Source organism: Camelus ferus, chromosome 18, assembly GCF_009834535.1.
Source record: "Camelus ferus isolate YT-003-E chromosome 18, BCGSAC_Cfer_1.0, whole genome shotgun sequence".
In the NCBI taxonomy this organism is placed as follows: Eukaryota; Metazoa; Chordata; class Mammalia; order Artiodactyla; family Camelidae; genus Camelus; species Camelus ferus.
In genome coordinates, this window is record NC_045713.1 from 30082568 (window position 1) to 30110329 (window position 27762).

The window sequence follows — 27762 nt, forward strand, 5'->3', positions numbered from 1 at the left end:
GTGTGTAATCAAACAGTGAGAGCCACTTCCTCTCACTACTGAGACCTCTCAACGATGCTCGGGCACTCTCTTACTCCTACCACTATACCGTTGCCTCCGGGATGACCTGCTTCTACAGTATTCACCCACAGTGGTAACTGACAAGGGAACTGCTTCTGGGATTGTAAAGAGACTGCCAACAACCCCCAAAACTCAAAGTCCAAGCTCTGTCCTAGCTGAGGGTCCATGGCAATACCAGGGAGAGCCAAATCATGCATTAGGTTCAGCCAGAGTGAAGCAGCTGCAGGGACAACAGCAGGCCTCAAGGCCTGCCCAGAGCCCAGAACATGCTAGTTGACTGACCATCTTCCATAAAGTTGGGCTAGCAACCAGTAAAGGTGGTTTACAAGAAACCACTGTAAGGGAAAGAGAGAAAGAAAAAGTAAAGGGAGTAGAGAGTGAACAATCAAAGGTCAAAAAATCAAAGGCCTTCAATTCAAAGGCATAAGAAGAAAAGGAACCTAAGGAAGGAGAAGACATATATGCCTAAAGTTCCCAGAGGGAATAAAAGCCGGGAACCCTAAGAAAAAAGGAGAGGGGGAAGCTACTGTAAATGCAAGAAACGCAATCCCTTTTCTCACCCCTGTTTTCTACATTTATGCCAAGTAATCACTTACAAACTACTTAAACAATAATTAAAATTTCAGCTGTGACTGTTCCCAGTTGTTTCCTTAAAGCAACACTGTTCAAAACTTCTCTGGTGTGCTATTTCTAATAATTTCAGCCCTCCCCTCCCCTTTGTATCCTAAAATTAAGATATCTGGGGCTTAAAAAGAAATACTATCTTTTTTCTAACCCATTTTAAACAAGCATGGAGTTTTTGAAATAGTGTGATTTTCTTGAATGGACAGAGGCCCTCACTGAAGCATGAAGACAGGCTAAGCCTAGAAGAGGTTAAACTCTCCGAGAGGGAACAGCTGAAGAGCAGCTTGGTGTCCGGCCGAGAACAGAAGTGGAGGTAAGAAAGCAGGATGTAAACCTGTGATTGCCAAGCACCACGGAATGCTTTGGCCAAGGAGCAACTCACCTATAGGGAAGTTGCTGAAAGCGTTTATTGGTGACGGCCCTTTCTGCAGCTCAGGTGTAGTGTGGGGCATGACGTTTTCCAGGAAGGACTTCATGGCTGGCTGATGGAGTGACTGCTGCTGAGATGGCGGAGTCTGTTGCTTCACCAACAGGTTTGGATCAAGTTGACGAGACTGTTGCATCATCTGCTGCTGCACACTAAGAGGTCGACCCTTAAAACGACAAAATGATTGAGAAGGTTGTGGAGGAAAGTCTTGACAGACACCTTCATGCCTCTGCATTTTTGAATTCACTTCCTTTTCAGCAGGCAGGTGAACAATCACTGTAAACCAGATAGTGTAACTTCTGGGCAGATGGAAGACTTAAGAAATAGCAATTTCCATTCTGCTTTAATAAAGCCATTTTGAATCTCTTGTTACAACGGAATTGACACAAGTTGAGTTTCAGCGTAGCAAGGGGAAGGGTCAGATCTACCTGCTGGTCTTGCTGCTGCCGGTTCCCAGAAGGCACGCTTCTCTGACTCTGCGCCCTTTGCTGCTGCGCTAACAACCGCTGGAGGGAAGATTGCAAAAAGGCTGTCAGTATCACGTTGTGCTTCACAGTGACTGTGGCACAAGGGCCGACGCAGGCACGGCTTCAGCTAGGCAACACCAACACGGCCTGCCTCGTCTCATATAATCTCCTGTTTGGGCTCTCTGGCCCCCAGTCACTCTTGAATTCAGTCTTCTGCTTAATCCAAACTTAACACTTGATCAGAGAAATCTTCCCTGACCATCCGGCCCCCACCGCCACCCCAGACGCGGCTGTGCTTGCTCACACAGCATGCCGCCCGCAGACGGCGAGCTCCCCGAGGGCCATGGCTGCGCCCCCGGTGTTTACCGCAGTACCACCTGCACGGAGTCTAGCGTCAAGCACACAGCAGACAGGCAACGGACACATTAAATAAGGCTATTGTTCCTCTTACCTGTAACTGGGAGATCTGAGAAAGCTGGTTTAGTTGGGATAGCTGGTTCAGCATGGCTACCTGTTGAGGGCCAAAGAGCGGATTCAGGCCACCGTTGTTTGGTGCATACTTCAGCAATGAAACTGGAACCTTAGGATCACAATGGTGAGTTAATAATGTTGATAAAATAATTCAAACTAACAAAATGCACTGTGCATTTTAAATTATCAATAGAGTAATTAAATCTGTGGACTATTATGGGGTGGAGGGGTCGTGTTCCTTCTAATCATCTTTCTTGGCTTTACTAATTCACTGTTCACATATATTTTCATGGGTCAAGTAAAAGACAGCAGAGGTGAATCTTAAACTAGTCAACTTACTTTGCTATTGCTATTGTCTTCCTCCCTTCAAGGTGCTTCATGAAGCAAAACAGTCAATCTTAGATTTAAATTATCTTTGACTTTTTTTCTTCACCCTACCCATACCCCTGCTGTAATAGTAAACTCAGAATCAGTTGCATCTCAAAGCTGCCAATAAATACTATGATGATCAACTCGTCATCTCATCCAAATGTAAATTTATTCAAGGTTCTTTTCTAGCTAAATATAAGGCAAGGAGATTGGCATGGCAGAAGATCACTTACCTGAGGGGAGAGTAATGGAGGAGGCACTTGAGCACGGAGATTAGGCTGAGATGAACTGAGAGGTTGTGCTGGAGGCTGCTGCATGCCCCGGGGTTGTGCTGCTGTGTTTCCAACACCAAACATACTGGGATTGCCATTCTAAGAAAACAAACAACCACCACCGAATAACACTGGGATTCTTTAGGGACAAACATCGCATTACCACACTGTAATACTGATTTAAATACAGTAACTATATGTAAGAGAGTTCTTATTACTTATACAAATCATTCAACAGAGAGCCTAAAATACACATGTGGACTTACCTGTCTAACAGAATGCAAGCTTTGCATACCCAGCCCTGCTATGGAGCCAAGGGCCTGGTTAGGTAGTGCACTATTTGAAGGGGGAAGCTTCATGCTTTGACTGGACATAAACTGCATGTTTTGGGGTTCATCTGCTACAATGCCATCCTGATCGGACAGACAGACAGATGTGCAACACCAGCCAAGCAAACAAGTGGAAGGGAGAAATCATTGCAGGAACAGAAGAGAAGTCACATGACATTCCAGCATCAACAGGAAACAGGTAGAAAACAGAAGAGATCAGATTAGTGTTAATTCTAGAGTACATAAAAAGAACCAAATATATTTTATGGGATTAAGAGGAAAATATAAATGCAATCCCTATGCTAAATTGAGACATAACAAAGGACAATGAACTATAAACCCAGTAACAGGATTTGGCACTGGATAATAACACTCTCTACATATTAAATATTAATGAGAAAATTATGCTAATATGTGTATTGCTTTCTTAGCCACAGAGGTAAAACAAACAACTTACCTTATCAAAGTAAGGACTGCGCTCCATGGAAGACTCTTTGGAAATCTGAGGCCGAGAACCAGGGCCTTTCCCGACCGTTCGATTGTAATCACCAATATTTAGGCTATGTTTATCTATCTCCATTCGTTTGTCTTGTAACATTCCTAATAAATGCAGGAGACTAGGTTATTAAGTAGGAAGACAACCTGGTGAGTTTCAGATAAATTCATGGTAGAAAGCAAAATACTTCCAAGCTGAAATGACTTCTGCCTTGACAGGGACATGTGGAAGACGCACTAGCATTTAAGAGATCGTGCATTCCTTACAAGTAAAAAGCGGGGTTTAGCAGACACTGCTATTTTACTAAGCCAGTTAACTTAAAAATAGACTAGTAAAGAGGAGGTTAAGACATCTTTGGTCATCTCTCTAATCTGCTCAATTTTATGATAAAAACATAGTTTCCAGTAACAAATGACAAGAACAGTATCACGAGAAACCTCCATTGAGTAGATGCTTGCCATGTGCCAGGTACCGTTCTGAACGCGTGTTCTAATTTAATCGTGGGAACTACTATTATCACCCCCATTTAGCAGACCAGGAAATGTCTCCCTCTCTCTCAGGGCTTGCTCTGTTCTCCGCATTTTGACTTCTCTGCAATAAATACGACCTTCTCTCATGGAAACTCCCTGTCCTGCAAAACTTTGCTCAAAACAGCCAACTTCCAAGCTACCATCCTACTTAAATGGTTTAAAAGTGGACACTGCTCTCCGCCTTCACATCCTTACCATATGCCTCTTCTGGTTTCTCCTCTCTCCACAGCTGAGCCCACTTCTTTGTGTTTCTTCAATGTTGGGACATACTCAGTATGTTTAAGGTCTTTTCAACTATCTTTCTAGAACCTGTTTCCCTTAGATTTATTCACTACCAAGGTAGCGACAATGCCTCCTCCCAAAGTAGAGAAGGAGAGAGGGAAGGGGGAGGGGGAGAGGGAGAGTGTGTCTGTGTGTGTGAGTGTGTCCTGGGGATTGAACCCAGGACCTCATGCATGCTAAGCATGCTATACTATTGAGCTATACCCTCCATCCTTCATAGCAACTTTAAACTCAGTATCTTATCTATCAAATCTGTTACTCCTACTGTATTTCTTATTTCAACTAATAGTCAGTTATTGATTTACTGTCTCTCAGCTCCAAATTCACCCTTTCTGACTGCTCTGTGAAAATGTATCTAGACTCTTCGAACTTTTCCCTTTGCCAGTTGGCACTGAGGCTTTGTCAAGAGGGCACTGGTAAGACACTGAAGGCGGAAGTCCTGTTTCCTGGGCCGAAGAGCTGCTGGTGGCTTTGGCAACGCTCCCAGCATCTCCTGAGCCCCACTCCTGCAGCGCAGGGTGTAGGCCTCACTCAGGCAGCTTCTCCCAGCATTCTCACACACCCCCAAGCAGCTCTGTAGCAGTGTCGCTGGTGAGACATCTCTCCATGAACAGCTTTTCTAAGCACCCCAGAAGGATAGATTCTCTAGCCAGTTCCAACAGTACAGCATCACAGGGACTTCTCTGTCCTTCAGTGAGCCATGGAGGAGGTGGCAGAGCTTTGACCTCACAGGAATAGACACATATTTGGACATGGATGTTCCTTCCTGCCTGTAAAGCTTCTGCCAACCATGGTCTCAGAGAAGGCCTTATTCATGGACACTCCTCACAGCACTGTGTCTGATCAAGGAACTCACTTCACAGCAAAAGAAGTATAGTAATTGGTCCTACCACACACAGCCATTACCCCAAATTAGCTAGCTAAACTGACAGGTACCACTGCTTACTGAAGACACAGTTACAACATAGCTGGAAGACAACACCCTAAAACAATGGGCTTCTTACAGGATGCAGTAGGAATCAAAATGTGAAAGTAGGACTGGCTTCTCCCACTATTACACCCAATAAATGAGCTGCTTAGAGAATTCTTACTTCCTATTCCAGCAATTCTGTAGGCTTAGAGATCTTAGCCCTCAAGAGAGAAACATGCGCCCACCACAGGACACAATGGTTCCTCTGAACTGGAAGAAGAAAACTGCCCCAGGACATTCTGCACTCCTTACTCCCCTGAACAAGCAGGCAAAAGGGGGGCTGGCCTGCTGGCTGCAGGGACTGACTCTGATCACCAAGGGGAAACTGGTTTCTTGATATGAAATGAAGGCAGTGAAGACTCTGCAACCTGAGGGCTGGGTGGATGTGTCTTAATAACTCTGTGCCCCAGTAGCAAAGGTTAATGAAAAACTACCGCAGCCAAGAAGGGCAAGGTGACCGAGGGCTCAGAGCCTTCAGGAATGCAGGTTTCGGTCACTCCACCAGCAAAAGAACCCAGAGCAGCTGAGGTGCTGGCCGACAGTAGGGAAGTACGGAACGGGGAGGGAAGGAAGGAAGACAGAGGTGCCAGTGACAGCACATGACCAATGACAGCAATAAGGATGGCAGCAGTTCTGCACGTGATCTATTTTGTTATACGAATGTGATTATCTGCCTGGCCAACCGTTATCTTCCTTCTCTTTCCTATTTTCATTTTATTCACAAACTGTTGAAAGCTAACTATATAATTTAGTCTTTAGGTAGCTTCTTATATCTGCTTTCATATATTTATATATCCTTGAGAGTTCTTATTACCTCTTCCCTAGTCAATCCCTCATTACGCTAATAGTAACTCTTTATATTGAACATTCCCTGCTCAAGTTGCTGCAGAGATGCTCCCTTCTGCATGGACGCAGACTAACACAGCAGCACTGCCTGCCTACTGAACTGTCTAGGCAAGAAAGCTGGAATTATCTCTGATCACACTCTCACCCTCATCCTCCATAACAAATCAGTTCAAACTGGTTATTGACTTTTATTGATTCTAATGCCTGTATTTCCACTGAATTAAGATTCTCCCCATCTACTGTCTTAGTTTAGAGCTTTGAAAATTCTCACTGGCTACTGCAACAAATCTCTAACTGGTTTTGCTATGTTTGCTATCTTTTAGTCGTCCTCTGCTGCTAATGTTTTCTATCTCAAGACATTTTCAGTGATTATTCATGATTATTTTTTTAAATATAAATCCAAATCATTCCATTCTCTTGCCTAAAATTCTTTAATTTCATACTTTCAGAATAAAGTTCAAACCCCCAAGTTCCTCATGAACCCTAGCTAGTTTTCTAGCATCTTCACCTAGGTAAAGCTTTTACCATCACTGCACTCCTACCACCACATCCAGTTTTCATTTCCTCTTCCATTACACAGAACTACTTGCCACTTCCCCAACATGGCTTAAGATCTCTCTATCATGTATGGGCCTTTGTACACACTGCTTCCTAAATTAAGAAGACTCTATCACCTGACCTGGGTAATTCATTCCTGACAAGACAACACTTAAGTTACCACAGGTTAACTTCATCCCTGCCTTAGATGTGCCCAGTGCTTTACACTTCAAAAGGCACACTCGCTCACACGATCCCCACTTTCTAACGCCTGCTGGAGAGAACAGGAGCGCTGCAACAGAAGCCCAGCCTCCCTCCCCTGCTGTAGGTCAGTGCTCTCTTAGTAGGACCATGTCACAGATACGTTTCTCCATCAGTGATGAAGATAAACTCAAATTGATTTAATTTTTTCTTACCTCCAGAAAGGTCCATCTTATTGCTCTGTACATTTTCTTCTGGTGAATCTCTCTGAAGAAAGAAAAAGGAGCATGTTAGCAGTCCTTAGTTTATCAATGAAAATAAGTTAAAAGCAAAGAATTTTACTTTATTTCCTTATTTATGAAATTCAAGTGGATCATAAAACCTCATTTTTCACTGCCTAATATAGTAAATTAAAAAAACAAGATGTGATGTTTTTAGCTAAAACTATAAAAGTAAAGAAGACCTCATGGTTGGCTTTACTCTAACCTCAGCAATTCGTAAGGACTCGAAGAGTAATTTGTTAAGAAAACAAAAAAAAAGGAAATTAGGGTAAGTTTATGGACATTAAAACGCGAGGAGGTGTTAGGAAAACACACTTACCGAAAAACTGATATTTGAAAACTGTTTAACAAATGGATTTATCCATGCTTCTTCTTGTTTGTTTCCACCTTTCATCATTCCCTTTGTAAAATAAAAGAGTAGAAAGATGCCATGGCCATCTCTATTTATCTGAGTATAGTGATGGATTAATAAATTTCAAGACAATTCCCAACTCTCATTTTTAGCCAGTAATTTAAACTCCAACCAACTCTTCAGAGTTGTTAATAATTAACAATCAACTTATTTGATTTTCAACTTCCTTTGCTCCAGTCCTCTGGTATAGCTGTAACATACAGAAAAATCTCTAAAGGCAAGCAGTCAGAAGGAAAAGACAGAAGCATAGGGCCTTGATGACATCCACTGAATAATGGAGAACTGCTCATCAGACAGTTTCCAATTTACATATGAACTGTGTTCTAAAAGATTAATAATAATTTGGATTTGGAGAATTCTCGTACTAAACCAAAGTAAAAATAGTCATTAGGCTCTCAGATTAATCCCAAGAAACCAATTTGACCCATAATTTAATTATGCTATTTGCACTGTACTGAAAAAAAATTATATGTTTCCATATGAAAGAAGATTTAAAAATTCCAATTTATGTTGCCAAGAACACAATATCCCCAGCAGCAGCTAAAGCTGGGATTCCTCCTACTTGGTGTTGGCTTTCTGTGGCTGGTTGGGGTATAGGAGGTACAGAAACTACTTGGGAGACATGAGTTGAGACTAAATGGTCCATGATTAGGAGTCTGGAAGACAAGGAGACTGGAAGCCATAGAGACCAAGGCCTCCATTAACATGAGAATCGTAGGACTATTCTCAGTTCGTTGCCTTAATTTCCCTTTCCCATTGCTACTACCTGTTCCTTCTGACTGTCGAAAAGAACACAGCTTCATAATTTCCCCCTAAATGCAGGTCTCTGAAGCAAGCATCTAACCCTTTCCAAGGTTTCTCCAGTCATCTTTGATTCGTTTTCCTCTTCCACCCCCACCCCACGCCTGACTGGTGGCCAAGGCCTTCTGTCTCTTCTATTCCTAATGTCTCTCAAAATCAGTCCCTTCGACTACATAACCATTCTTGCTTCTCAGTTCAGGCTGTCCTTTCTAAGCCGAATGAATGCAAAAGTTTCCTAACTTAGATCCCTAACTCAGGTCTCTCCTCTGCTGCACTTTATCTTTCATATTATAATTGGTTAGCTTTCTTTAAAGAAAAAAAACAAAACAAAACAAAACAAAAAAAACAACCAAACTGACACTGCTTTCTATTCAGTCTGATTGGCTCCATATTTCATACAAAATTAAGTTCAAATTCTCTGGCATGGCACTGAAAACATAATCTGCTATTAATCTAACTACAGAGCCAGATCTCATCACCTCTTCCCATAAATCCTGCATTTCTAGTTATGTCAGGCTACCACTTTCCTTAACACATCCCACCCCCAGTCACCTTCCAAATTCCAGCTGTCCCTCCTTAGAGCACTCCAGCACCCCATGCTAGACTCTGAGCTCCTTGAAGGTATGCTCACATCCTAGTGTTTCTGAACCCCCAGCACCAAGCACAGTACCTGGCACACAGCAGAGGCTAAATAAATATTTGCAGTTGGCTTTCTAAAAGATTTTTTACTAGTAGAAACAAAGGAGAAAGAGTAAAAAGGCTACACACCCTTTCCCTTCTCCTTTTTTTGCCACTCAGACCCTGTAAGGAAAGACAAAGTCACAAAACAGCATGGTCCAGTGGGAAGAACACAGGGTTTGGAATTGGAAGACCTAAACTTAAGTCCTTGCTCTGTCACTTACTAGTTATGCAACTCTGGGCAAGTCACCACTTTCTGCAGGCTCAAATCCCTCATCAGCTCTCTATCTCAGAAGGTTATGAGGGTCAAATGATTTATGTAAAATATGGGAAGGCACTTCATAAGCTATATGGTGAGGCAATAGGCAAATTCAGCCAAGAGAAAAAAATTTAAAAATAAAAACAGCAGGTCCTAGACTTAGAATCCCAGGATTAAAAGGGAGGGAACTTGGCAGTGAGCTAGTTGAGCTGCTGGATATTTAACTTACAAGGTCCCTCAAACAGCAACTGTTCTCAAATGTGGTGAGGAGGATGTATTAACAATCCCCTGGGGGGACCAGGCACATACTTTGAAAATGGTCCCCAGGAAAATCTGACACCAGTGTTCTCAAACCTGGCTGTGCATCAGAAACATTTGGAGAGCTTGTTTAGGACAAAAGACTTGGTCTAGTTTCCAAAACCAAAGTATGCTTAGGGTACAGGAAGCTATACTTTTAACAAATGTCATACAATTCTGATGTACAGCCAGGTTTGGGATAAGATTTGTCCACATAGAAAAGCAAAACCAAAATCGACTCGTTCCTAGGGATTTTTGTCACAGGACCTTTTGGGGTCGAGAAGGGACAAAAATGGGGGACGAAAAAGGAGGATGGTGACTCTGGACTCTGGGCAATGGGGAGGTCGGGGACTCCAGGTGAGGAGGTGGAATGGGAGATGAACTGGCAGTGGGATGGAAAGAGTCAACATGGAGATTTGCCCTTCTCTTCGTCCTCATCACGCAGGCAGCACCCTGGGGGAAGGGGCTGTCCCAGGCAGCACTGGTGGAGGCAGAGGAGGAGAGAAATCCCAAGCCGTAGCAGTGGGGAGAAAGGAAGCTCCTGTGGCCTTCCACTTTTCCTAGGTGGCTGCCTGTACAGGAGGCTACACCTGAGTTGGGGACGGCCTGGACTGTACTGATTGCCATAAAGGGGCAGCAGGACATTCATTTTCTATGGGTAAACTACCTTTGGAATTTAAAGTTTCAAGGGCTTTGCCCTTGAAATGTTTACCTTCGATGACATTTTCTTTGTATATGGTGGCCAATTTAAAGATGAGTTAAGCTCTTGAGATGAATTACTATTCCACATTCCAATTTCTACATCCTCTTCTTCTTCCCAGCCAGTGGGGCGATTTCCAGGCAATGGCATATCATCACCACACCAACCATCTTGCATAGATTTTGGCCCTGATTGTGGATTTGCGATAAAGAGAAACAAGCTTTAATCAAACAATTCTTTCTAGAGAATGAACATTAATTAAGGGGGCAGAGTAAAGGGGTAGGAGGTGGGGGGCAGAACCTAAAAATCTCTCATTTATTTCTCTTCCCAGATTTCCAAGGCAAGAATGTTATGTTACATACTGAGTTACAGTTACATTCAGCAAGAATTTATTTTATTACAACTGTCAATAAAACACCTCCCATGCTTTTACAAGTCAGAGGGTTCCTAAACATGGGGCAATGATGGCATTCTTGTTCTATCACTTAACAAGCTGCATCGTGACACACAGGGTCAAGAGGATGAATGGAATTTTTAAAAATTAATTCTAATATATACCTTCAAGGAGAATGGCCAAAAAGTTTTTGCAAGTCATAAGTAGAAAGTATCTTATCTCTACACTCAGCCTTTGGAATTCCTATGGGAATAGTAACAATGTTCATCTGAATATTGGGGGTCCTTCCTGAACTTCGCTCATTTTCTGTATAATATTCAAGGAGTTGTCTGGAACCTGCGCTAGACAGTCTGGGTATGTGTCCCTATGGCTACTACATTCAGTCTCCTCATGCGGGAGAGTATGAAAACTGCTTGGCTATCTCTAGATAATCCAATTTGGTAAAATATAATTTAGATGGGGTGATTATTATTGTATTATATACAAATCATTAAGAGTTACACACTTCAAAGAAAAATAAGATAGGAAAATTCAGAAAGACAAAAGAGCAAACAATGTTAACAAATACACAGAACCAAACAAATAGTGAAATCACCCAGCATAATAGATGGATACATTATTAATGACATAAAGATTAACCAATTACTTAATTATAGTCAATGAGGTTATCACTGCTACACAAGTGGAACAAGGAATTATCAGTAACTTACCAGATTTGCTTAACACTTGCGGACCAACAGAGCCGGAGCCCCATGCGGATGTGCTGGACGCTGCAGCAATGGGTTCCCCCCAGCTGGGACCACTGTCTGTGGGCTTACCCCATGCCGAAGTGCCATTATCCACAGTTGTGGCTGGAGCAGAAGTCTCCCCCCAGGGCTCACCCCAGCCTTTAGAGAGTGTGGGGAAAGAAGTCATCAGCATATGGTGGGGGCAGTAAGGGAACAAAAGAGGAGGACCTTCACTTTTATGTATTAAATAAACATGCTGTGATGGGCACAAAGGGTGGCACCTGTCTTCCGTAAAGAAGACAAATAACTTCCCATTACTATAATTTAACTTAACGATATGAATTTTTTCACCCCTTTCATAATTGCACTCTGGGTGTACAGCAGATTCTTCTGAATAACCTTAACCATGGCAAGTCACCCTCCTTTGAAGATGAATTTAATTCCTGGTAGTCAAGTCACTCTAGCCAAACCTAGTGAATTAATAAGGCAGGTGATCAAGCTGAGAAATAGTATGTGTATAAAATTTTTACCATAAGTACAACCTTCCAACATCACTGTTCTGGAAAAACAATTTACTATAAGACTAATAATAGGTAGGTATCCTACTTTTATACATGCTGGACATCTGATGCTTCTTAAAAAGTTTTGTATTAGGTTGTCCAAAGCCAAGCCAAGGCAAGCCATCAACCTCTTGTTTAAAAGAACCAACCAAAACAGCCTTCCCCTTAAGATACATACCTGTTTCTTCTAAGAATTAAACCTAAATTCTTAAACAATACTCAGAAGAAATTAGGTGCTAAAAGGTTAGTTCATGGAAACACTTCTGTCTCTACATACAATGAGGCTAGTCAGTAAAACCTGCAGAGCCAAGACAACGCAACCCCATGGTACCTAATGGAAAACGTCACTGTCAAGCCCATCTGCAGAGGGCAGGAATCAGCTCCTCGCTGTAAGAGGAAACTGGAACATACTACAAACGTATTAACAAATGTTTTAAGCAAAAACACAGACATGCTCTATTCAAAAGACTTGGATTTCATCCCCTGTTTAAATAAATCCCTTCTAAGGCCAAACATGGTACCTGGTTTTTAGTGAGTATTGTGTTTAGATACTTGTTTCATTTGGGGGATATTTTAGTTAAATAATAAAACCAACATGCAACGGCTTGACTCAGAAGAACTGAGGTGCACAGCAGTCCCACCTGACATCACTTTAATTCTGTCTGCCATCTCTAGCATTCCCGATAGAGAACGGCATACGTGGAATTCACAACCAATACTGACAGCCAAAGGCAGAGCTCTGTTCCCTGACTGTAAACACCTTCCCAATAAACTTCTCCTGGATTAGAGTAAAAAAGCAGCTCCGTGTGCACATCCAAATACTTTGTTAAACCAATCTTAGAATAACAGTACACTGAAACAAGGCTCACAATACTGTGAAGTGTTCTGTAATGCAATCAACCAGACTCCACAAAATAAAAACTCACCGGAGCCACTGCTTGCCTCTTTGTTTGAGATGGCACTTGCCGATGGTAGCAACTGATGTACCTGTGCTTGCTGGTCTGAACGGCTGCTGCCATTTGTGACATTTTTGTTCCACATGTTCACATTTTTGTAGTTGTACTTGCTTGGATCTCCCCAAGCTGAAGTTCCATCATCAATCTCCATTTTGCGACGTATGGATTCTGGGGATGGTTCCTCCCAGCCTGTGGGCTCTTCTTCTTTTGCTGGGGCTGGTATAGGTCCTCCTAGCCAGCCTGTACCAGGAGGTTTGCCTGCAGCTGGTGGGATTCCCCAAGATCCGACCATGTCTTGTTGCTTGTTCCAGTCTGGAGAACTGACTGGCTTCGATGAATCTCCCCAACCTAGAGACTGATTAGACTTTGGAGGGTCTCCCCATCCCTGGGAAGGGTTCGGTTTAGAAGATTCATCCCATCCTGATGAATTATTTGGATTTATGTTATTTCCCCAAGTAAAGGAACTAGTTTTACCAAGTTCGTTCCAACCAGAAACGGACCTGTCACTGTCACTACCTCCTGAGCTAGACTTCTTATTAGCCTCACCCCAATGGTTACTCCTTGAAGCTTCTCCCCAGTTATCACTGGCGGAAACGGACCACCCTTGGTTTGATTTTTGTCCATCACCCCATCCCTGTTTGCTCTTTTGCGAATCATTCCATGCAGACTTCTCTTCTTTGCAATTCCCCCACTGATTGCTCTTGACCATTCCTGTAGCAGCAGAGTCATCCTCCCATCCCCCCTGGCAGTTTGAGCCTTTGGAATCTCCCCACCTCAGAGTAGGTTTGGGATCTCCCCACCCCGATACAGATGAGGTATCATTACTGTTAGGGCTAGTCTTGTCTATACACGCCCCTGAGTTAAAAGTCTGTGTTGCAGAGCTTCCCCAGGCCTCTGTCCCATTGTCAGTCTTTCTCTCCCCTCTAGGTGATGTTTCAGTATCCCAGGCAGTATTCTGCTTAATAGGAGTCTGTCCCCATCCAGAGTTGGACAGGACACGTGGATCCAAGTCAGTTCTGTTTACAATGCTTTGGAGTAATGTGTGCTGATCAATTTTTCTTCTATCTCTACTCTGATTTTCCCCAGTTACTTTTTCCTCAAGGCGTCCAGTGCTTTCTGTACTACCTTCACTCTCCACTGTACCTCCTGTTTTGGCCCACACGCTGCTTTGCTCATTTGTTTGAGATGCGGCAGAACCCTGATCCTCTTCCTCAGTAGATTTCCATCCATTTGTAAACTTCTTACCATTGCCATTTGCACTGTCATTGGAATGCTGATTGCTAGGCAGTTTGTTCCATTCCACGCTGGGTATGTTAGTGCCAGTGTTTTGTGCAGGAGCTCCCCATCCTCTTCGACTTCCTCCAGAATTTGCACCATTTCCATTTCCCCATGATGCACTCTGGGAATTTGCTGCCCCAGACTCCCACACACCTCCTCCTTTATTTGTGTTAACTTGAAAGTTAGTGCCCATAGGCCCATTTACGCCAGGCTGCATTAGAGTTGCATTCACAGTGTCACCATTAGCTTGGCCATTCGGGCTTGCACATTTGTCTCCAGAGTAATTAGAACCATAGGCACCCCACGTAGTACCATAAGAGCCCCCACTTTTTGACTCTCCGTTGCTAAGGTGAGAAAGGGAAGTGCCGTTCATAACCGACGGAGCCTGTATCTGAGGATGGTTCATTGTGCTCACACGCCAGGCCCCTGTACTACTAGGCAGCTCGTTATTCTGTACTGAACCGGAGTTTGGTAAACTAGAGGTCATAAAGTTAGTAGTGTTATTTGGTCCAGTCATTTCAGTGGTGATATTCTGAGGTTGACCACTGAATGAAACCTTCTGTGTACCACTTACTTCAGATTCACAAGTTTCCTGAAGGCTTCCCCAGGTGCCGTGGGAGGAAGAACCGCCCACTTTAGAGTTAATACTCTGATTGTTAGGCATCTGGCCTAAGGGACTGCACTGAACATTGACGCCAGAACTACCACTCCCTACGGGCCCTTTCAGGGCGAGTCCGTTGTTCTCTAATACTGGCCAGGCACCATGGTTGCTAGCTGAATTCAAAGTGCTTGGATTTAACCCTCCATTTGATGAAGAACTTACAGTGCCCCAAGCATTCACTCTACCGTTGCTACTTTCTGATTTGCTTTCAGGAGCATCCACAGAGACCTGACATGTGCTTATTATGGCTCCATGGGAAAAACCCCACGGCCCAGGACTACTTCCATGGCCCACGTTATTGCTGCTGCTACCAACCACAAACTTGTTTTGGGATCCAAGTCCAGTGCTGTTCCGAAGGCCATCTTTTTCACCACCTGTGCTCCCTGAAGCCATGATAGTGATGTTTCGCTCTGATTCAGAACTGGAGGCAGAATCAGCATCCATGCATTCTGAAGCCACCTCTGGATCACTGCCAGGGACTGAGGGCCATGCTTCTGCTCCAGGGGAGTCGTTTACAGCAGCATCCTTACAGTTTGTGCTACAGTCGCTCGTAGAAGACACAGGTCCCTGCTGCGAATTCTCATAATGGGATCCTGAAGTATTGTGGTTTATATCTAGAATAAAGGAGAAGCACAAGAATATATGAGGTATTTGGGGGGGAAATGATGAATATATTATAAATGTGTGCGGCTCCTCAACATTAACAACATACAACACTTGGCAGTGTAATTACAAGGGCACTGGTTATATCCTAGCCCCCAACCTTCCGTGTCCAATAATTAATTCCATACAGGCAGGGATTTTGCTGCTTTGTTCACTGATATTATCCTAAGAGCCTAGAGCAGTTCCTGGAACATAACAGCCCCTCAATAAATACTTGCCTGAATGAATGAGCTGTTAACTTATCAGCAAGTCAAAGAATTCTGGAGTCAGGAAGGTCTAAGTGGTAGTGATGTACCAGGTAACAGAGCAACCCAGCTCGGAGGCCTGATGCGGGAAAGGGGCTGGCGTGTAAATGGGTAAGGATAAGTGACATGAATAGGCCAAACTTCACGAAATGAATCAGAAATATATTAAGAATCCTTTTCTATCCACTCTTTTTTAGAATAGCTTTTTCACACAACTGTTTTGGGTATTATAACAAATGTATAAGAATTACAAAGCCCTTTCCATTGTATCTCTATTTTGCTAGTGTTCATATTCATCCTGAAAAACACTGCATACAAATAAAAATGCCTTCATAAAAATGTCTTAATTTACGTTCACAGCCATGTTTATCAGAAGAGAACAGAAAAATGGTTGATATGTTGAAGATCAGTTACTATGATTATAAAAATCAACTGATAACACTGAGCACATCAAATGACCAGCCATATAATCACATCATCTTAGACTTACTGCTACATGTTATCACCTCACACAGGGCAGGCAGTTCGAGTGCTTCTAACACTTTTTAAGGATCTGGTACTTTGAAATCCTCAGAGATATTAACCTGCATAAGGTGTTTGCATTTAGGCTGTCTTGAGAGGGTTGCTTATATTGTAGTTCTCCTCTACAGCAGCAATCAGAACCGTATGTAGCATTTATAAGTAATGCACACGCTCAAGTCATGTCCCAGATGCAATGAACCAACTACAAGGCGTTGTAGGTCCAGAAAGAAGATGTAACTCACTATGAGGGTATTGCTAATATGGGAAATCAGGTTCATCTTGCATCAGTTTCTCTCAAAGCACAATAGTTAAGTGGCAAAATGACCTAGGAAGAGCATCAGGAAAAGGACTGGAGAGAGACCAAAAATGTACATGTAATTCAACAAATACATATATTTTAAAGTTCCGTAAGTGACTGTGGCTTCCATTCTGGTTAAGAATCGTTCGGCCGCTTTAAGCTGCCGTGTGAAGTCTATCATCTCCCAGTGCCCACGAGGAGGATTTTTCTCATGAAATAGAGGGTTCTATAAAGTCCGTCTTGCTGGGTGAAAACCAGCCAGCAGACCAGCCCCTGCAGGACCAGCAACATCACTCAGCACCCTGGAGCACACGCTTTATGTGCGACATTCTCAGTGAGCCCTTGAAAGAGCCCTACAGCACAGGTGCTACCTTCACTGCACAGCTGAGGAAGTCAAAGCTCAAAGGTTAACTTGCAGAAAATCAGGTGAGAAAGGCAGAATTCATCTTTAGGTAAAAAAGTACGGTGGCTCAGAACATGGCTGGAACTTGAGCCACTTGGATTCCAGTCTGGACTCTGTGGAGCAGCTGTATGACCACACTTGCAAGATGGGGATGGAAACAGTCTGTACTTCCTCACCTGGCTGTTTGGTTAACCTGCTGTCATAGGTAAAGTATTTAGCTCAGTGCCGGCTTCAAATAAGTGCTCCAAATAAGGGCGGTTTGGTGGAGTGATTGATTAAGAGCAAAAACTGAAGCCAGACCGCTTGGGTTAAAGCTGCTCTGCCATTTACAGCTGTGTGACCACAGGTAAAATCTTCAATCTTTCAATGCCTTACTTTCCTCATCTGTCACATGGGAACAGAAACAGTACCTAGCTCACACAGTTGTTGAAAAGGATTAACTTATTAATGATTAAAAGTGAACCATATCTGATCCAGAGTAGGTACTTCATAAATGAGGGCCATTATTATCACTGATTAACGTGTTATCAATGATTGTTATTTTTCAGTCCTGTCTCCAACGCACATGTTTTTCATTCCACCATGCCTCTCTCATGAAGAACAAAATTGGAAATCATATAACAACTTGCTTACTTTAATCTTCACTTAGATATCTCAAACAGAATGTTAACACCTGTATTATACCCTGACAAGTGCCTCCTCCCTAAAGAAAAGAACAATCCTGCTTCTTTATTAGTTTTCCTCATCTCAGTAAGTTTCCTAAAACCTGATATTTATCCTTGATTCCTTCCTATACACAGCAAATCCAAAATATCACCAAGTCTCCAATCCATTCACTTTTCTCCAAATCTAAAACAACCAAGCCATCATCATCATCACCTCATGGACTATGGCAAAAGTATTTCTGTTGCCATTATTTGCTTTGTGTGTGTGTGTGTGTTACCACTTTCACAGAGCAGGAGTAAGAAAATAAGATAAATGTTACACAAAACTTCCCAAGTTGAGAATAAAGGAATGGATCTGGAATTGAACAGGGAAACATAAGAAGTATTCCCCTAACAACGGGGAAAAGATGGGAATATTAGTGATCAATACTATTATCCAACCTTGTGCTAGAAGCACTGATTGATGAAATAGGACCCCAAAATGAGGTAAAGAGAGTAGCAAAGAAACAAAAAAGGTTAACATGCAAAAAACAACAGTTTTCCTATACACTGGGAATACCAACAAGAAAATGGGATGAAAAAACATCCTAAATTTTAAGAGCCACAAAAACTGTAACAGAAGAGGGAAGAAAGCTAACAAAAATACTTAAGAAGTCATGTGTCATTAAATTTTACTGCAGGCCAGAGCAGACAACCTGATTAAGTACAGAAACTTGTTTCTCAATAGGCAGATGTAACAATGTTCCTTCTAAGTTTAATTCAATTATAAAAATTCTAACAAGAGTCTGTAAGTTGATTAAAGTGATTTAAAAATTCATGTAAAACAAACGAGAGGAGAACTATTATCATGCAACAGTTAAACACCTCTGCACTGCCAGAACAACCGAACAGAAAAAGTAACCCAGAAGCAGACCCCCCAAGTATAATTTGAAGGTGGTATGTCAAAGGTTAGCATTTTACATAAGGAAGAGAAAAGGAATATTCAGTACTTTAAAAAGATGTTTTTAAATGAGACAACCTATCAAAAATAATTCTAAATGATTCAAGTGTTAGATGATGAAATCTGAAGTTATCTGTGAATGAGAAGTTTTTATACATAAAAGCAAAGAAACCAAAGCAAACATAGATTTAACTACTTACAAGAAAAATAAAGTTTTTAAATGTCAGAACACATCAAAAGTAAAACCCCCCAGAAAACAGCACAATACATTCTGCATACTAATCTAACAATGTTAGTGAAAATTTCCCTGGTCAAGACCTGGTTTGGAGGGGTGCTGGGGACGGTCTACACTTGCCTTTTGCTATATATCCCTATGCACTTTAGGAACATAAGAGATGCCATCAGTAATTATTAGCTAAAATTCCATTTTTAGTCTGGAACCTACTTGATCCTTTCCCCAAAACCTAAATTAAAAGGCTATTTCAAAAACTATATTTACCAAGAATCGATCACAAAGACCTTTTTTTGTTATTAAAAGACACTGCAGCTTAGATAGAAAAAATCTGAATACGTTTGTGGGGGGTGGGCTGGGGAGGGGCGAGAAATACTAGTCTAAAGTTGTGAGAGAGCAGGATTTCTCAGCAATCATAACTAAAACGTTTCACAGAGTCAGAAACTATTTCAGAATTGGAAGAAGTCAAGTAATATATTTCCCTTACAGACAAGGAAGCCAAAACCCATCACTGCAAATGATCTGGAGAATAAACATACAGAACATCATTATGTAAAAGATGTTTATTACACTTTTCCAGGAAATGGTGAGAAGCAGTAGGACTGTGAGCCCGTGCTGACAGGAGGGAAGGGGACAGTTGAGTTTTACTGAGTGTAATGCAAAATACAGATCTTAAACTAAGATCTGGAAGACTGGACTGAGAAACATCTGAAACCCAAAATATCATCAGCGTCCTACTCTCACACAAAATTACCTTAGGAGAACTGACGGCAGCTGTAGTACCACACCTCAAAAGAGAATACAGCAATGCATTACATAGCACCTATTCAGAAAGATCAAGGAGAATGCGTGGCGGTAGCGCAAAGACTGGTGGTAATTCAAGGGGTTTATAAAGAAACAGCATAATTCATTCAGGAAGAATTTAGATCCAGAAAAATTCATATATGTTTCTAATTAAATATGTATCATGCAACAAACAAAATAGTTATATATGTGCTTTGTGCTTTAAAGACTTCCAAACACACCAGAAGGGAAAGGCCTTCAGAAATTAAGAGTATTTAGGTTTTATTGTATTTTCAGGAAGTATGAAATGTTATCATTGGGAATATGAGAGAATCTCAGATGCACAATTTCAAATAGCACTTGAGTGAGAAAGTTAAAATGTTTTCTTCAGTTATTCCAGCCTCTAGTCCAGAAGCTGGCAACCTTTTCCTGTAAAGGCCCAATTAGCAAATATTTTTAAGTTTTGCTAGCCAGATGGTTTCTGCAGCAACTACTCTACCGTAATGGCCTGGAAGGAGCCACAGATAACAAGTCAATGAAAGGGCATGGCAGCCTTCCAATAAAACTTGAGTCGAACAGGCTGCAAACCATCCTGTTCTAGGTCAAAGACAAAAGCAATACCACAGCCAAGTGCAAGGCCTGGGTCATGACTGGTTTCTGGTTTGAGATGGGGTGGGGGTGATGGGGAGACAACTACAAAAGACATTCTTAGGGCTGCTGCTCTAGACCAGACGGTGAGTGCCTGAACCAGGTCAATGGTGGTGGCAGTGCAGAGAGAGCAAAGTTAAGAGCTTCTCTGGAGTTAAAATCAGCAGGGCATGGTAAACCACTGGCCTGTGAGGCATGGAGAAAGAAGGAGAGTCATGCATGATTTTAAGATTTCTAGATGGGTGACTAGATGAACTGGGGGTGCCAACCTTTTGAGCAATGGGATCTGGAAGGAGAAACTGGTATGTAGCAAGGTAATGAGTTCAATTTGGACAGGCTGAGTCTGAGGGGCCCAACATCAGCTGAAGATATCCAGCAGACAAGTAACCTAAAACTGGGGAGAGAGATGAAACAAAGCCCTGGAGGAAATAAAATCTGAAAACTGGTCAAAGAAAAATGAACAAATGAAAGAGCTTTAAAAAGGAGGATGTGGTCAATAATAAGAAATGTAGCTATCTATTAAGATACAAATGGCAAAGTCTGAGACTGAGCGTTCAGAAGATCAGCGGCCTCAGTGAGAGCTATCGTAATCAAGGGAGTAGGGGCCAGATTACAGAGGACTGAAGAGATGTATTAGGGATTTCAAGCACAGATCCCTCTTCTAAGCATTCTGAAAGAAAGCAGAGGAGAGAGGTTCTACGTTAGCCTCAGAAGAATGAGAGTTTAAAGGTATTTCTTTCAAAGATTATGAAGACTTGAGCATGTTTACAGACCCTTGGACAAGCTGAGAGCAAGAAGCGGTAGTTACAGGACAGCAAGGATGTAAACTGCACTGAACAGACAGTCAAGAGGTGGACGGGCAGCATTTTAATCTTTAAACATCTCTGGAAACTTTAATGTTAACATTTTTTCATTAAAACAGCCCCAATTCTCAGTCATTCACCATTACAGTTCAAATGTCCTTAAGCTTCTTGAAAAAATTTTTTTCAAATGTATGAAAAGCTATAAGAAGTAGTACAAAAACACTCACATACTCCTTACCTTAAGAAATACACTACTGATCTAGTAGAAAACGCCTGTGTACCCCTTCTCTGATACATCTCCTTTCTTTCCCAGTGGGTGACTGAGTGGTGACCACGCAAAATGCTGTATGTGAATTCATCCCTAAGCAATGTAACTTTTGCAAACTTTCTATTTTATATAAATGACACCACACTATAAAGAAACAAAAAGACATTCTTGGTATGATCTGCAAAAATATGAACATGGACTACATATCACAGGACAGTGCTGAGTACACCCCTCTTCGCTTAAGGGTGATCATGGTCTAACAGCTGTATAGAAGGTTATCCTTATTCCTAAGAAATTACCCATGGAAGTGCAATGAACATCACGCACACGTGTGCACACATATGTATACTTAATGTATTAACAACCTTTGGATGTGGGTACAGGCTATAAGGGGACTTGCCATGCTGTTTAACTTTTCTGTATTAACCACATCAGCTGGATGATAAAATGTGGGCTGGAACATTCTGGCCCATAAGAACAATACTGCTGCCAGCCCCATGAAGCATACTAGTCCTCCAAAATCCATTACCACATAGCCTGCAGGCACCCAAAACCACTGGTTATCTGGGAAGTGGCAGGCCCCGATACCTTAACGCTCTAAGAAACCAGCTGCAAAGAAAGAGGCCCTGCAGCGACAATGCAAGCCATCACCAAGAGCGTGAGGCACAGCCATAAACTGCGCCGAAGCCTGCACAGCTGTGTGGCCCAACCAGCACAGGGTTCTACAAAACTTAAAATGAGAATGTAGAGGTAGTCAGGCAGGGTGCAAAATTAACACAGTTTCCACAGTTCCCATCACTCCTGTTCATCCTCTGCTCCACTTACCTGCTAGCCTGTGAAGGCATTTAGTTTGTGTGAGCTCCGATTTAGAAAATAACTAACGTCATCTAGGCACTAGCCTTCCCCTTTGATTGTGCTGAATAAATGGGAAATGCATTATGTGAGGACAAGGGAAGTGTACCCAGCATTCCTCATTTTTACCATGAAAACTTTAAGTAAATTTCTGTGTATGTATTAATTTAAATGTCCAATCTACTCCATTACCTATCTCTGTTCAGGAAACAAAAAAGCCAAATAAAAACACAAAAAGACAAAAATAAAAAGTTAAGATTATGTTCCCACAATTCTGAACTACATATAATTCACAACAGACAATTTTTGTGTTTCTGGGCTATTGTTCATGCTGTTTATACTGTCCAGTACGCTGCTCTTCATTGATCACTAGGTTAATCTCTAACCTGTAAAATGAGGGTGATACTATCTAGTATGCAAAATGAGAATTACACATGTTTTTACAGTTTCTGGGTCACAGTAAGCACCCCACACGGATTAGTCACTACATTACTACCACCACCACCACCCACCCCGCCTCAGGAGCCTGGATGCACCTGTCTAAGAAGTCTTCCCTGATTCACAGACACCCAATGGTCTATTATGTGTCTAATATTTCTATTATCATTCCTAGTAACACCTACAAAGATATTTTAATGTAAATACGTGACAAATGCTGGTCAAGGGGGCACAGGTGTTTTAAAAAAGACAAAAACACAAATCTGATTCTTCTGCAGAATGCTCTGCCTTCATCCTCTGCATCCTTTAGTTGTTTGGGGATTTAATTCCAAATCTCAGAGTGCTGCACCCTACTTATTTCCATTAAGGCAGTCCACCTTCGTAAAGTTGTTTCAGAAACAGGCGGGATATTTTTCCTTCTCAGCCCTTTTTGAAGATTTCTTCCTATGCCCACATCTTAGGCCTTCTTCTCACCTGAATGTATACCTGCAACGCTTTTGGGTTTTTTGACCCATACCCATTTTTGAGAAATAAGATTCTTACACTCCTGTTGTTTCCATTTCAAAAACAGCTTTGTTCTTTCATTTCCCAAACTGAAAAAGCATATTCAACATATATTTTCTAAATTTACTATCCCACTTTCCTGTTTGTTTTGTTTATTATCATACTACCAGTGCTTAGCTTGCAGGAGGTACTCAAGCATTTGTTGCATAAATAACCTCTCCTATGTTTTAACCACTTTTTTTTTATGCTGACGACTCAATACATCTGCTTCAAACCTGACTGCCTAGATGAACTTCAAACCAAATTATTAATTGCTTGACATTAGACGTAATGACTAAACCAGACTCTTCCTCCTGAAAATGCAGATCGTTCTGTAAAAGTTTCAGGAAAGATACTCATTCAGTGCTTATATATAAGGCACTAAACCAGCTGCTTTGGCGTATCACATAATATAATCTTCTAAGCAACCTAGATCAGGTACTACTGTCCACACTTTACAGATTACAAAGAGGGGCAGATAAGTAGGTGACTTGGCCAAGTTCACACAGATAGTAAGTGTGGGGATGGATGGCATGGGGGTTAGGGAATAAGTATTAACTCAGGTTGATAATTTAAGTTGGCATCCTTTCCAAGACCAAGGTGCTTCTCTAATTACACTAGAAAAATCACATCTGTGTCCTCTTCTTCCTTACCTATCATACCTATCAGCAGATTGCCAAAGCACAGCATGGTTGTTACGAGCATAGCTTTGGAGTTAGACAAATCTTGACGTGAGCCCAGGCTCTGATATTATTAGCTGTGAAGTATCACAGTGCATTACCATGTACACATGGTATGTGTGAGAGCACGGAGGTAGGAAGTGAGTAACTCTACGTGGTTAGGAAAGGCTGCACAGATGAGACTCAGACAGAGGAAACAATTAAGTAACCTGCCCAAGGTCACATACGCTGGTACATGGTGAAGCTAGGATTTAAAAACCAGGTCCATTTGGCTCTCAAGACTCTGTTTGTTACCAATATGCTACTGTTTTCATGTGTGGGAACCTTGATGCTCCTCAGCTCCCTAGATGGCTTGTGGTAAAGGTGTCCAAATAGTTTGATAACTGAATGGACAAACCAATCGTCAGAACCTATCAGAACACGTCAAAACAAGCTGGGCTTTGAGAAAATTGTAATCACGTACTAGACTTCTTTTCTGCCTCACAATCATTACCAAGCTGAGAGAAGCCATTCTGAGGCAATAACTGAATGCATGCACTCTGAGTATAATTTTCATGAGCGGCAGTCTTTGTATTACGGCACATGGTAACAGAGTGATCTCAAGCCCTAGTGTCTCGGGGCCTCAGCATCCTCTACTGAAAAGTGGAGACAAGAGTGACTCACACCTCACAGGACTGCTGAGGATCAGATGCAGTGATACGTACAAATGCTCAGCACAGAACTTGGTGGGGAGGGAGACACTCGGTCTTTGCCATAGTCTTATAATCCATTTTAGCTACATGCTGTTTATTAAAATGGGTAGGACATAAGGGAAAGTGATTCATCAGTTTAAAATTAAGATGGAAAGTCACCTTACAGGACACATTTTAAGATTCATAACTCCCTGTATAGAATTCTTATCTTACAACCCAGATACGGATGAATACAAATACATCACCAAAAAGCCATGGACTTACAAACTTGCTACACTGCTAATGATGGTAGTTGGAGTCTCGTAAGAAAGGCCTTCTCTCACCTGACTGGTTTTGGCTGTTCTGCACCTCTCCGTTATTTTGTGGCTGTTGGTTTGTTAAAGCACTGCTTTCTGACTGGCTGCTTAACACTTTAACAGCAGATCCCAGGTTTGCTGCTATGACAGGAAAATGCTGACCCCTCTTTAGAAGCTGTTTATGCTCCTGGTGGCGAAATCGTGGCGGAAGCTCCCGAGGATGCCGAGGCAAGGCCTGTGGCGGCGGCTGCGGCTGCGGCGGTGGCTGCTGCGGCGGTTGCGGCTGCTGCTGACTGCTGGCTGTGGCTCGCTTGGCATTATTATTAGTGCTGGTTGCTGTGGAAGTGCCGTTATTAGAGTTGGCAGGCTGAGGCTGGCTTACACTGGGCTTTATCTGTTCTGGCACTAATCCCAACAAAAGAAAAGGGGTGGAAAAGATTAGCCAGTAAAGTGTACCTCCGTAGCAAGCCATCTAAGTAAAAAGGCACTACGAAAAACAATCCTAAAAGAGCAGAAGCTTTAAGTGCGCAGGGGTATCTTCCTTCGCAGGCTCAAGTGTTCTTGGGAAAGATCACTGCCAAGAGTAAAGTTTTACTTCTGGTAACTACCTATCCAATAAGGGAACGGACACCATCGGCACTCCCTGGCCTGGATGACAGCTCATGCTCACCGTCTCTTTCCCATATTATCCCTGATCAGAGAACAAGCGTTGATTAGACAACTGCGGAACTCACAGTAACTAAAAGAACAAATGCAGCAAGTCAAGTTCTGGCAATCCTAAAAGAATCAATCCTCAGTTCCCCGGTAACTACTCTTAACCTGCCTCGTTCTTAATGTGATTGGTCACTTTTTCATTTCTGAAAGACAGTACAAAAACAAGGGTAGAAAATAATTTGCTAGTTTCCTTACAAAAAGGCAAAGCTAACAATGTTTTTTTGTTATTCACATGTAAAATCTGAATCAAGTGAGACAAACTCAGAATATGGAAGTAAATCCAAAGATAACAGAATGAAATCTATGAGACTAATAAAAACTGGAGAATACCTTGGATGCCCTATCTTCAGCAAACCTGAGAAATAGCCATCTGTCTACTGTATGAACAAACAGAAACTATACTGAATCTGTGAACTCTTACGAGAGATTAAATCAACATACTTATGAAAATGCTCTAAACCAGTGAAAATACATCCAATCTTTAAAACTACTGAGAGGCAGCGTGGTATGTGAACTTTTGCTGCCAGATGGACCCAGGTTTCAATCCCAACTCTGCCTTCAATAAGCTTTGTGTCTCTGGATAAGCCGTGTAAACCTGACTCAGCCTGTGGTCTCCTTTGTGAAACGAGGATAGCACCTATGCCTCGCAGAGCTATCCTAAGGTTGAGCATGTTAATGTTCACAGAGCACCAAACACAAGGCTACACAGGCGTGCTTCAGTTTATTGTGCTTCACTGTATTGCACTTCAAAGATACTGCATTTTTAACAAATTGAAGGTTTGCGGCAACCCTGCGTTGAGCAAGTCTGTCAGCGCCATTTTTTTCCAACAGCACTGGCTCACTTTGTGTCTCTGTCTCACATTTTGGTGATACAGTATTTCAAACTTTTTCGTTACTATATTTGTTATGGTGATCTGTGATCAGTCATCTTTCATATTAGTCGTATAAAAAGACTGTAACTTGCAGAAGGCTCGGGTGATGATTAGCATTTTTTAGCAATAAAGTATTTTGAAATTAAGGTGTGTACATTGTGTTTTTTAGACATAATGCTATAGAACACTTAACAGACTACAGAACAATGTAAACATAACTTTTATATACACCGGGAAACCAAAAACTTTGTGATACCTTTTATTGCCATATTCACTTTACTGTTTTGTGTGTGGCAGTTTTATTAGCTTTTAAAATTGTGTGTGTATATACACACACACACACACACACACACACACACACTCACTTTATTACAGTGGTCTGGAACCAAACTCACAATATCCTTGAAATATGCCTGTATAGTGTCTATTTTTTAATGACTGGCACAATACCACCTTATACTTTTGTAGCAGTTTAATGTTTCTGTGAGATTTTGATGCATCTTCATAGATGCCACCGTCAGATAAATAAAGTGATACATCTCCATGTGGTCACGTAAGGACACAGAAAACTCTGCTCAACGGTTAAGAGTTCCAGACCTGAAATTAAACAGCCCCAGCACTGTAGCTACTTTATCTGTGTTTTTTTCCTTGTCTATGTGGTACAGTCTTGGTCTAGTACCCAGTGTAATATAAATACTCAGTAAACAGAAGCTATTACTGTGGCCCAAATAAAGGAAATATTTATCAAATGCCTGCCATGTATATGATGCTGTGATAAATGCTGGTCACTTCACTTGTTTCCAGTAGCCACTAACTTCCTCTTACACGCCCTCAGCTCCAGGGCCTCCTTCCCTTTAACAGGTAACAGCCTCACTATTGTCTTCTTTCTCAGAGTAACTGGAATTCGTCTACATCACTAATAGTGATACTTTCTAATATATGATCTTGACCTCTTCTTTTTTAAAATCTGATTTTGATTTTTCTAAAGTAATACAAATTTTAGTTCACAAGGAATTACATGGAAAAATTACAAACATTCCATCCACAGCCTGGAATCCTTTCTGTTCTTGAAGGTTAACTGAAAACCTCTTATTAATAATTTGGGCCAAGTGCATTGTAGGTCTAATTACTTTATGAAAATTTTGTCTCCTAGACAATTTTATGTTCCCAGAATGTAGCAATAATGTATATTCCTTTGTCATGAAGAAAATAAGGAACTAGAATATTCTAAAATATCTCTGAAACCAAAAGAAGATCAAGTAAATGTATTTATGAAATTATAAGGAATTTAACACTCTAACTCATCTTTCACATGCCTG

The 27762-nt window shown here is 41.8% G+C and overlaps 1 protein-coding gene across 7 annotated transcripts in view; it reads right to left on the bottom strand.

The window, feature by feature from the left end:
* Window positions 1-27762, bottom strand: part of TNRC6A (trinucleotide repeat containing adaptor 6A) — a 175993-nt gene that overhangs the window by 20284 nt on the left and 127947 nt on the right. For 3 of the 7 annotated variants that reach the window (XM_032460843.1, XM_032460845.1, XM_032460844.1), the window contains 12 exons: window positions 24885-25262; window positions 12918-15500; window positions 11414-11590; window positions 10322-10497; window positions 9144-9176; window positions 7482-7562; window positions 7097-7148; window positions 3477-3619; window positions 2652-2789; window positions 2030-2158; window positions 1540-1617; window positions 1067-1277 (listed from right to left, as the gene is read on the bottom strand). In XM_032460843.1, the coding sequence (XP_032316734.1) occupies window positions 1067-1277; window positions 1540-1617; window positions 2030-2158; window positions 2652-2789; window positions 3477-3619; window positions 7097-7148; window positions 7482-7562; window positions 9144-9176; window positions 10322-10497; window positions 11414-11590; window positions 12918-15500; window positions 24885-25262 (4179 nt within the window). Of the gene's footprint in view, window positions 1-1066; window positions 1278-1539; window positions 1618-2029; window positions 2159-2651; window positions 2790-2956; window positions 3104-3476; window positions 3620-7096; window positions 7149-7481; window positions 7563-9143; window positions 9177-10321; window positions 10498-11413; window positions 11591-12917; window positions 15501-24884; window positions 25263-27762 lie in introns of all 7 variants that reach the window. The other 4 variants (XM_032460841.1, XM_032460842.1, XM_032460847.1 and 1 more) reach the window with 2 other exon arrangements.